Here is a 12,145-nt window from a genome sequence, read left to right on the forward strand (position 1 = left end):
TCTTCACCAGAAACCCTTAACAAATATATCTTAGGAGAATACATAAAATGTCCTCAAAAATGTTAATTAAAAAAAAGAAAAAGAAACATGCAAAATCATATTCTTTCTATGGTTATGTAGAATTTATCTCTCTATTGACAGGTAATTATGTACTATTTATTATTGGAAATCTCAATAGATGAATATGTTTCATTTAAGAGTAGAAAAAAACCTCTGAACTGTCACCTAAAATATCAGAAAACAAATCATATTTTGAATTTGTACTGATCATAGGTAGTTTTTTTTATCAAGTTTTTGATTATATCATCTAGTCCAAATTGGAATAGTCAACCTTGCATTCCGCCAAAGAGGAAAATTATCAACTCCTTTTCATAGGTTAGGATGGACAAGAAGGCAGTTGCTGCCTCTCTGTCTGCTTGCTACCTCATCGTAACAGTATAGTGCTCACTTCTGTGTAACTAAGTTTGCATTGCAAGATTTTTTGGTGTCTGACTACTTTATTTATACACTGAGAAATTGAGTCTCGGGCTAATTTTCAGAAATGGTAAATATGAATTAATCCTATTCTTGTTATGCTTTTGTACACTTTTGAAATTTTCTCAAACCAAGTTTGAATTGTTTTCATTAGAATGTTACAGAATGTAGAAAATGTACTGAAGCTAGTCATTCTGTAAGTGGAAGTTTTTTTTATCATTCCAGAGAAAACAATCATCCACAGATTAAGTGAAGATTGATTAGGACAGTGAGCCAGCTAAATATTTAAATAAAATATTGAACATAAATTGATTTGCAGGATGCCAGTTACTAGATTCAGAGAGTTCTTTCAGGCTCAGTGAAAGTCATAAAAGTAATACAGTAATCTTTTATGTAAACCAATGTCTTCAGGCTACAATTGGAAATTTAAAGAATACTCTGAGCTATAATTTGTGTGGTAAATACTTGGAAAGTATTAATTGCTTCTGATTTCCTATAAGAATGTGCAAAAGATTAGTAATAGAATGCACATTTTGTATTCAAAACATTATGTGATTCTTACACTGTGATTACAAGATGAATATAGAAAGTAATGAATCCCTGGTATGTAATCCAGTGATGTAAGCAAGTTCATGACAAGTGAAATTTGGTACTCATTAGCAAAGGAAAAAGAAATAATGAGTGCACAAATGAGGTTATGGCTTTGATATACTATACATGAAAATTTTTGCTCCTCTAAATTATTTTAACAGAAATAAAATATATTTAGATCTTTATGTCTTTTAAAAGGCAAAGTGTTGGAGGTTTTGTCCCCAGTAGATGGTGTTTAGGATGCAGTAAATCTTCTAGTAGTTGGGGTGAAGATGAAGAAGCCAGTGCTGAGGATGAGGCTTGGAAACAGATATCAATCCCCTATTTTCACTTCTCCTCATTTTTTCTGATTCTCAGCCTTGAGGTAATGAGTTTCCTCTGCCACACACTCCAATCTTATGTGTCTTGTACAATGTCCAACATTAGTGGTCACACCTGTCAATGGATTGAAACCTTCAACACTTTCAGCCAAAATAAATCTTTTCTCCTAAGAAGCTGAGTAACTCTCATACATTGTTATCAACTGACTCATAGAAAGACTAACTCATAGAAAGAAACTAACTCATAGAAACTAACTAACTCATAGAAAGAAAGAATTGATTCATTTGAGATTTTTATTTGACAATTTAATTTTAAAAATAACCAGCATGGTTTTTTTAAAAGCACTTGTAGGTTATACCTTGACAAACTTATGTATCTGCCCACAGGTTTTGTGAAGTACATTTCAAGCCAAGGCACAGTGTAGTTCATGATGTGGTTCCCTGAGATCTGTGTAGCCCCTCATTCATTTCTCACTGTGCGATTTCTCTGGTCTGCAATCTGGCTGTCATTGATTGAGAAACAAACTTCCACCATTGGATTTCTGTCTCGGATTGAGTGGACCCAGGAAGCATCTTTCCACTGTGAGGGGGAAAAAAACGCTTTCCTGTTTTAAATTATGTATATGTTGGATAAGTTGTCCTAGCAGTGGGAAAATATGTGACACATAAAATTGGCATCCCAAATGAGCCTACTACTTTGATTCTACCTGAATATGTGGTATTGAAGGCATTGTCTTTTGTGTAAGGAACCTGAAAAGGGTTGGAAATATAGACATGAAAATTCCTAAATTTTTATCAGTGGACAAGAGGCACCCAGTGTTCAAAAACACAGTCTATATAAATCTCAGTGTGCATTTCAGATAACTAGGCCTTGTGGGAAAGTGGGAGGCTTCTAAGAGTAACAGTCAAGCATGAGGTGAGAGTGTTACAGGCAGGCTTTTGGCAAAATTACACCAGAAGGCAGGCATGCAGAAGAACCTGCATTGCCCTTTGAGTCATCTCACTGTTCTCCAGTAAGCCATGCACTGTTCATGGGGCAGCCCTGTTCTTGTCTTCAATTTCCAGTTTCAATGACTCTCAACAAATAAATATAAGAATTTGAGAAAGACATTTTAGCACTAAAGTACAGCACTCCTCTCTTAGATATCTAAAGACTTTTGTATGTCACATGCAAAATGCATTTAGATCACTTACTGCAGTTTCTTCAAAAATTTCTACAAATTTGAAATCTGAAGTACCCTGTAACATTCCAAGAAACTTCTAGCTGTCTCTGGAAAATCTAAATAATCATAAAGTATTCCAACATACAATTGCACACGGGAGGCATTTCCATTCCAAAATTTCATATTAGGAAAAAACAAAATACCACAAGGAAAACACTATATTTTACATTTTACATCTAGCACCTGAAGATAATTTGGAGTTATTAGCTCCAAATTATTTGAGCTCCTCAATGATAATGGCATTTCCAATTACACAGCATGTGTCTTCTTTCTTAGAGTTGCTCTGTAAATTCTGTGCACCATTCCTTAGCAGATTATCAGTGTTCTTGGTATTTCAAACTTCCTAGGGCCTCCACTGTACTTTACGTATTATCAACACAGCTAAACACACAACACAATTAGTGGACCATTTTCTGGCTCCCAAGGAACCTGCGGTAATCTTAGTGAAAGCCTCCAAGACTCATGGCTTCTGCATTCTGCATGGCTGGGAAAGCAGTGATATGTGAATGATACTAGAATCTGATGGCCCCTTGACCACCAGAGATGCCCACTTGGACCATGGTGCAGTGAAACTTGGGGTTTGGTGGCCAACTTGACTGAACTTGTTGTCTGTTTCTTCTAAACTGAGCCATAGTTTAACTTCCTCATTACTATATCTTTGCATGCAAGTGGAGAAAACGGTAAATGACCACAAGTTATGAAAGAAGCTTTATAGCATGTAATGGTCCCTGTTAAGCAGTATTATTTTTTTGTCTCAACCCAACCTGTGTGCTACTTTAGAGAAATTGTTGGAAAGTTCTGGCATAGCTCACAAAACCCAGTCACTGGATGAATAGATGGACAATTCTGGATGAAGTACCTGAGAGCTCATGAGGTGAGTTTTGTGACAGTCAGTTTCCATTCTTATAATCTCAATAAATCGGCAACTTGAAATTTACTATGTGTTTTTGTGTAGAGATGATTTTGTACACAGTTTTATGAAATGAATCAGTCACTTCATGTATGATTTTCAGAAGAAATATTTTACCATATTACTTTTTATTGTAAAAATTATAGAAGAAATATCTGATCTTTTTGAGAGGCTCTTCAGAAATATATTTTCCAAATTTCAGTAATAAACACGTACAAATCTTTCACTTTGGGGGCTAAGTTCCTCATGAAGTTTTCATGTTCAATTTATATAAGTATATAAAAATCAACGCTGTCATTGTTAATGATTAACTAGTAGCTAGATGCAGAAATATTCACTAAGCGTGAACTTGTAATATAATGAATATGAAAGTTCACTTGAAGAACCAAGATGTCAGAATAACATACAGTTTTTTGAGTTATAGTGAGTACTCCACACAACATCATCTTTACTGAAATGAAAATATGAATTTTTTATGGATCTCAAAATGTCTAAAATTTATATGTTGCTATCACATATTTAGAGAGAAATCAAATATAGGTTTAATTGTATGGTGGTTAATTTAGTAATGATTTGTGTTTAAAACACACTAATGCAACATTATATATGAAATGCTAACCAAATAATTTATTTAAATATATGTGCAAAATCTAGAAAAATATAAATTGCACTTTGCATGAATAATCATGTATGTATCACGTTTTTGATGTGTAGAGGCTTTAAACAATGAATCGACTTATACTCAACTATTTCAGGGAATTTGTATAGCATACTCATCTATCTTTAATGACTCTACCAATATAAAAAAATAGGCGATGTTAAAGTTGGAAAAATATAATAGCTGGATGGTTCATAACTAATGCCTTTCACCATGAGGTAGGCCACACTGAATATAGGAATTTGCATAAAGTTTGGAAGGGAGGAACAGAAACACAAAAGCATTAATAAGAAGTATCATTAATTTTTCTATTAAAGTGCATTGTTATAATGACACATTCACATATTATTAAAAATATTACTTTGTTAATGTGTAACATGAATTTCAATTATTCCTCTATTTTTAAAGCATGTTTTCTTCAGAAGATCAATTTGGTATTCTTAGGCAGTGTTCTAGAGAGATGAGTTAAATTGAGCTAAAAGTAAATGCATGAGATTTAGCACTCAAATGAACAAGTATGAAATATAAAATTTTATTGTGAGATATGAGAAAGCAAGCCTTGTTATTTAAACTGCTACCATATTTCTCACAAGTTGTTTTTACACGCCTAATGGAATCAATATAAAACTGAAAATTTATTCAAGCATGTAACATAATTCTCAGTTGAAATGCAAAATTTTAAGTGTCTATAGTGACTTTTACTAACTAGAAAAGCAGAAAATCTTGCTGAATATTCTAAGTAGTTGATTGCTTTTCTCGAGAGATTTCCCAAATGATATAAGCAGAAAGTCCCATCAAAGTATATGAGGATAATGGAAAGGACAGAGGTGAAGGATGAGGGCAAAGAGTAATTTGAACAACAGCTCAAACATTACAAATTGCAAGAGGTGCTGATATTATTTAGTTGTAAACATAAATTTCCATCCACATCAATATTATGAAGGCAGTTCCCTTGTTATTTATTACATAAAATGTATTCCTCACCATTGCTTGCTTTCACTAATTATTAAATCATGTAATTTTTGTATTGTTTAAAAACAAACAGAACATTTGGCATCAAGTAAAAATACAAACAATATCACCAGAGTTAAAAATTAAAATAGTTATTATTTCCAATTTCCACTCACATGAAGATATATAGAGGTAAAAGAAGTGTGAATATAAGCAACGTTTATAGCACCTTCTCATAAAGAAGATCAGAACTTATTAAAATAATGTGAATATTATAACATTATGAAAACATGCAATCTGTGATGCCACACCATTTCACTGATTTTCTTAAAGGTATAATTTCAGTTAGTCATGTAATGACTTAATTTAGAAACTGTAGGTAGCATAACAAATATTAAACTGTTACTGTTTATTGGACTGTTTATTGGACTGTTTAGTGGACATGAAATAAATGCAACTTTCTATAAATAATAATAGTTTGAAGAATCTTGTCTGGGAGTATTCCACAGGCTCACCACATATTTCTAATCAATTTTAACTTAAGCAGGAATTGCTGTCTTGCAGTTTGCATATTACACCATGCCAAATGTCACGCAAAACAGACAATGGTTTTACTTTCACTGCAAAGTTATTGGTGAACCTCTCACAAAACCCATGGTTCATGGAAGAGATCTCATCAGCAAAAAGGAACAGAATGATACAGAACATAAGCTCACTTCAAATCACATCAGTGAGAAGTATTAAATCAGGGAAGCAGTGCAAAATTTTGCAGGATAGCATCAACCAGAAGAGGATAAATTCAGGTGAGTGATCTGTTTAGTAACAAACCAACATCACATTTCTTTGAAATCCTAAGAGGCAAAAGCCATTGTCTTTAGATACATTCTCCATTAATTTTCATGAAAAGAAAGAAAGTACACTGAGCCAGTAAATAACCATGATTCCTGTATTGATAATGTAAGTCAACCTATGCAATCACCCTCCTGTCTCATGTCTGTTTCACATTAGTACTAGATGTATTAAAGGTCATTGTAGGTTACTTTCTTCATGTTTTGTATTGTATAACACTTTTGTTATATATCGATGTAATAAAAATAAAGCTACTCATATATTATATATATATATATATATATATATATACATATATATTAATAGTTTATGTTGTTGAATTGTTCTTATGTCCTCTTTTTATTTATTAAGGGGAAATCACTTTTATATTTTAGTGCTTTAGGTTATATTGATGTTTCTGGAAAGAATTATACTTGTAAATCAAAGTTTTCCCAAACAAGATTTTCATGTTGTATCAATGAAACATCTGTCTATTTCACAATATCAGCCTTTTGAAAGATGAAGGAATGCTATATGCTTGGTCTTTATTGTCCCACAGATATCTGTGTATTCAAAACTTGACCCACTATCCATAATAATATCATGAGGTTGGAGAACATTTTGTAATTGAGATCAAGTGCAAGTGCAAGGAATATTTTATCCAGTATGGAGAACATTAGCAACCTCGCTCTTATCATTCCACTGACATTTTCTTTGCCATAAGATAAGGGAATTCTTATGTCACAGGCCCATACTGATATGTACATGGGTCACACCTGAGGCCCAACAACATTGGTTCCAAAAGACTATTCAAATGCCCCACACTCTTTATGAAACTAAGACTTTCACACAAGAACTTGATTGTCCCAGATATTTTCCTGCAATCACATGAAGGTGACTAATGTGGGAAAGAATACATTGAAATGTAAAAGACCATTACTTTAATAAGTGTTTTCTAAATTATAAATATTGCATGACTTAGATTAAATGAAACACCGTTTCAAACAATTTTCTGTTCAATAGCATCAAGTGATATAATCAAGATATTGACCCATTATCCAGTAGTAAAACCTTGGTTATTCTCTCACTAGGCTCTCTGGAGCAGAGCAAAATCACAAACGTGTATCCCAAATCCTGTTTTCAACACTTTATTCTTCAAAATCTCTGAGTTTCGAACCATGGAAATCTCATGTAAATTGAACTGCTCTTAATTAAAATTTGCTATGTTAAAAGTAATTTTTATAGGAATGTAATGTGAACTAAGTCAAGAGAAAAATTAGTTGACTCCATATACACAAGCATCACAAAATTCAGGGGATAAACACATAATCATTGAGTTATACATTCAAAAATGATAAATTGCAAAGCACATGTAATTTCTAACTTCAAAACTTGCCTTAAAATACCGTGTCTCAGCATTCAAGTAGTACTATTATATCATTTGATCTTTAAATCTATGTATATATATAGTGGTAGGGACGAGAGCTCTTTCATTACTGCAGTTCTTAATGCTAATCCAAAGTGTCATGTGAAAAACCAATGACTAAAATGCCAGGTCAGTACTTGGTGAAAAATAGCAGTTATTAAACTAAGGGAACAAGCAAACTTATATAACTTTCCCTTCTTCTAGGTTCTGTTCACCTGAAATCTATTTAACAAGAGTTCATAGTGTTTATTTACTTTGTATTGTTTGATTGATCTATCTTTGCATATAGTTATGAGGCCATACAGAATGAACAGTTTCAGAAGATGCTTCACAATGCAACAAGGTATCTATCAAGTGGACATCAGCATTTGGCTGATAGAACTCATTCTACTTTTTCACAGCAAGGTGTAGAAAAGTCCTTATGTGGTTCACAGAGTGTAGCTGCTTAACCAGAGTAAGCATAATCATAAATGCACTTGTCCAAGTAGGTCAGTATCTGACCATCCTGGTATCCTCACGTTTCATTCTTAGTGACCTTAATAAATCACCTGATATTATACTTAAATTTTCTCTATGCCCTGTGCCCTTGGACATGATCTTGTGTGACTGTAGTATTAGAAGAGTTTGATATTTTAGGCAAAATGATAGGAATATAAAATCATCAAACACTCTTAGAAATCCTCGGGTATGCTTTATGTTATAGGGCCAGGTGGGACCATATAAACATGTGCTGTTTAGATTGTTGTAAGAAATAGTAAATCTGCAGTGAAACCATTGGTGTTTTGTCACAGAACTTGCCTTCTGTAATTTTCTTTAACATTCAATAATAGTTTCTATAAAACTCAATAAATCTATTTTTGACAGTACACGAGGACATTAAGGGCTTATACAGGTGATACCAACATGATTCTTTATAGAATTTTGAAAAAATTTTTCTTATTAAGTTCAATTTTCTATTTAGGAATTAAAATATATCTATCATTAAATGCTCTGAAATGAGCCTTCTCAACCTTCACATTAAATGATGCGTATAAAAAGTCGTATTAATTCTAAAATCTTCTCAAAATGTATATTGCCAGGTGCCACGGCCAGCGCAGGGAAGGAGTCAGGCAAGAGACTGAAGACACAGGGAGACCAGTTGCTCAAGAGGCAAAAGGCGATTTATTGAAGGACTCCAGAATTTTTATAATGTTTCAAAACAAAGAGCAATACAAGTCACTTCAGAACACTTTCTTGTGCATACAGCAAAGGTAATCATGTTCTTGGGCCCATGAGAAACTTCTATGTTGTGCAGCCCAGAAGGTAAACATGTTCCTGGGCCCATGAGAAACTTCTTTTGTTTATGTTATGAAGCTATTCCCAGGTTAATATCAGCGCGATGCTTTGTCTAGAAGGCTGAGGTTACTGCAGGATGAGGAACTGGTTGAGGTCCAGCTTCAGTGTGTGGTTTTCCACACCCATTCACTGCAGGACTCCTGGTTCCGCTCCCAACATATCCCTCTTATTTCTTAGACAAAGCATCGCATGAGAATTTCATTAGCAGTTGATTCTAATTTAAAACGTTTCAAGTCCAAAGGCACATTTCTCATTAGCCCAACAACAATTCTCACAAAATATGGAAATATTGTTATCATGACAATAAATGCTAGAGCTCCAATACCAGCTAGAATGATAAAATGCGAAATGCCCGTGAGCCTTGGGAAATGGCTGGTTAATGCGTTGAATATTTGCTCAGTTCCTTTTGCTATGTCAACTTCTGTTGCTGGTGCATTGGTTATATCTTGGATAGTTTTATGCAGCATAAGCAAATCTAGAGAAGTGTTGGAATTATGCCATATTCCTAGCAAATGATTTTTCACCCTATCCCAAAGTACATCACTTTCATTATATCTATATGAAGTAACACAAATATGTTTGTATAAGGCATGACATTTCAAAGAAGATTGTACTTGCAAAGCATATAATTAGTCTCCTAAGGTTATTACTGTATCTTGTAGAGCATTTAATTTTTGTTCAATCAGGGTATCCCAATTTTCCTGTATTTTCAAAACCAAAGAAACATTATGTGATAATTCATTGCCATAGGATGCAGTTTGCACACTTTCCATAAGAGATATTGCAGACATTGCAGTGGAGGCTATTAAAGTAATAAGTGCAGCAATTCCCGTCATTAACACCCCAACAAATCATTTGGCCCGATTTAAAAGGTTAGTTAATTTTTGCAAAATAATCACAGAAGGATCTTGATACCACTCTGTGGTGATATTAACAGGTAAAAATACAAATGGAGGTTGTTTGACCAGTAATATGGATGAGTGGTTTCATGAAGCATTAACACAACTGGATAAGATGCAATCTTTACAAGTAAGTTTGTAAGATTCATTGTTCTTATTTACAGTAAGTTCTCCACTTGTAACACCATATGGTTCAGAAACACAAGCTATGATAGTTATATTTTTTACTGTGCCATTAACAGAAATAGCATCCTGTGTCCCTATATGTTGCAATACAACGTTTTCTTTTGCAACAGCAATATAATCAAGCACTGCAACCAACTTCCACAGCATGGTAAAAAAGGTGATGTTATTCATTGTCCATATTCCATATAATAAATTTCAGGGCCTGTAGGTTATTTCTCTGTAATCACTCCAATCACATAGATCTTTGTAACATATAGTATAATTATGATGGCACAAATGCCATGAGGGTCCATATACACTTTTGCTTGAGTATTTTTGTCTATATTCTGGAATATGCTCAGGGGAATTAACTTTTCCCACTCTAGTTTCACTACTGTTGCGAAATACATACATCATATCTACTCCCCAGTGCATTCCATTAGTAAAGTTTCCATCCCAATCAGAATATCTTTCTATTAATGTAAAATTCTTATTTGTTTTAGAAAAACATAGGGGTAATGAAGTAGACATTCCAGGGTAATTATATACAATAGAGATAGGTTGTATATGAGTGGAAGAAGAAAAACTTAAGACACTAGTATTATTTACATAAACAGTAACATCATCGTTGTCGCCCCATTACATAGGGTGCAAGGAAGAAGGATTAGGTATAAATGCCCAATAATTATCCACCTGCACAGGCATATGAAATGTATGCAAAATCCAAATAATGCTTAGCAATTGGGCCAAAAACAGAAGAGTTTCATCTTTTGTAGCAGGAGGCCTTCTGGTTGTTGTTCTCGTCCTCGAGGTCACAGTTAGTCGAAGCATCGTCCTGCACAATTTTTCTATCTTGCTCTTGGGCATGTCATACACAATGTTCTGGGATCCACCTGGGTGTATCAGCATCTGTGGGAAAAACACAAACATATCCTCTTCCCCATATCAATACTGGGTCAGGACCATGTAATAGATTAGTTAATGGGTCTTTCCAATAAACCATTGGCTTGGAGGGCAAATCAGAATACCAATGTCTCTCAGCTGCAGATCTATTAGAAGCATCAAAAGTTAAAAAATTAAGAATGTAAACAGCATGGTTAAGAAGGGTTTTGGGAGAATACTTATACCATCTCTCTCTTTTTAATTTATTGTGTTTTTTAGTGAGAGATTAGCATGTTGACCAATTCCTTGTCCTTGAGGGTTATAAGGCAATCCAGTAACATGTTTAATATGGAAAGTCTGACAGAATTTGACAAAGGGTTTACTAACATATGCTGGGCCATTATCAGTTTTAATGGATCGAAGAATGCCATGATAGAGAAACAATATAGTAGGTGTTGTATTACATGGGTGGCAGTTTCTCCAGTCATAGGTGAAACAAGCATGTAATGAGAAAAGGTGTCTATGGTAATGTGCAGGTATTTTAATGACCCCAAAAAAGGATAATGAGTGACATCCATCTGCCAGATGTCGTTTGGACAGAGTCCTCCAGGGTTGACTCCAAAATGAGGTACTGGAAGGAGAGGCGCACATGAGGGACAGTTTTTAACAATTTCTCGTGCTTGCTGCCGTGTTATACCATATTGATAACGTAAAACCTGTGCAGCTTGGTGATGAAGAGCATGTGGCTGTTGTGTTTGTGAAACAGCAGACCAATATGCGTGGCTCGATCTGAAATTGCATTTCCATGAGTCAAAGCGCCTGGGAGATTAGAGTGACTGTGAATATGTCCTACAAAACAAGGTGCAAATCGAGAATGTAAAGATGATTGAATGAGACCAAATAACTGTGCAACAAGATATTAGCAGTGTTGATAACAGGTACACATTCTAAAACAGACAAGGCTTGTACTACATATTAGCTGTCTGAAAGCAAAGTAAAGGGAACATCAAAGAAAAGAATAAAAGCCTGATGAACAGCATAAAGTTCAGTCTCCTGAGCTGAAGTATTCCTCAATTGCCATACATAGGTTTGATTTGGGGATACCAAAGTAGCTTTTCCATTGGAGCTTCCATCTGAAAATAAAGTAATAGCATTAACAAGGGGTTTCATGAGTATGATTTGAGGAAATGAAAAGATAACTTTAGAGGCAAATTGAAGAATTTTATCCTTGGGATAATGATGTTGGATTTGACTGGTATAGGACACTAGAGAAAGAGGAAAATAATCAGTCATATTAAGCAACCATTCCAGCTGTTCAGATGTTTAAGGGATTATAATAGAGTGAGGGTCTCTTCCTAAATGCATTATAGACAATTTCCTTCCTTGCATAATCCTTTCTGCAACCAAAGAGGTGTAAGTGGGGAGAGCCCTTTTCAGGCAATGTGAACCATGAATCCATGAATCCATGAGAGAACTCCCTGCT

The 12,145-nt window shown here is 34.4% G+C and overlaps 1 protein-coding gene and 1 pseudogene across 7 annotated transcripts in view; both read left to right on the forward strand.

Annotated features, from left to right (window-relative positions):
• The window catches only part of LOC100724446 (UDP-glucuronosyltransferase 2B17-like), a 52,138-nt pseudogene extending 50,191 nt beyond the window's left edge, over positions 1–1,947 (forward strand).
• Positions 1,873–12,145, forward strand: part of LOC134470293 (UDP-glucuronosyltransferase 2B17-like) — a 33,550-nt gene continuing 23,277 nt past the window's right edge. Inside the window, exons 1-4 of one of the 7 annotated variants that reach the window (XM_063240690.1) lie at positions 5,742–5,930; positions 7,586–7,724; positions 8,461–8,631; positions 9,654–9,745. Coding sequence is in view for 2 of the 7 variants with exons in the window: in XM_063240688.1 (XP_063096758.1) it covers positions 3,459–3,482; positions 5,675–5,930 (280 nt within the window). In the remaining 5 variants the exon portion in view is untranslated. Of the gene's footprint in view, positions 1,968–3,388; positions 3,483–5,674; positions 5,931–7,585; positions 7,725–8,460; positions 8,632–9,653; positions 9,746–12,145 lie in introns of those variants that run through there. The other 6 variants (XM_063240691.1, XM_063240689.1, XM_063240688.1 and 3 more) reach the window with 6 other exon arrangements.

Source organism: Cavia porcellus, unplaced genomic scaffold (genome assembly GCF_034190915.1).
Source record: "Cavia porcellus strain 051 isolate PalLab524CR breed Dunkin Hartley unplaced genomic scaffold, mCavPor4.1 scaffold_30, whole genome shotgun sequence".
NCBI classification, from domain to species: domain Eukaryota; kingdom Metazoa; phylum Chordata; class Mammalia; order Rodentia; family Caviidae; genus Cavia; species Cavia porcellus.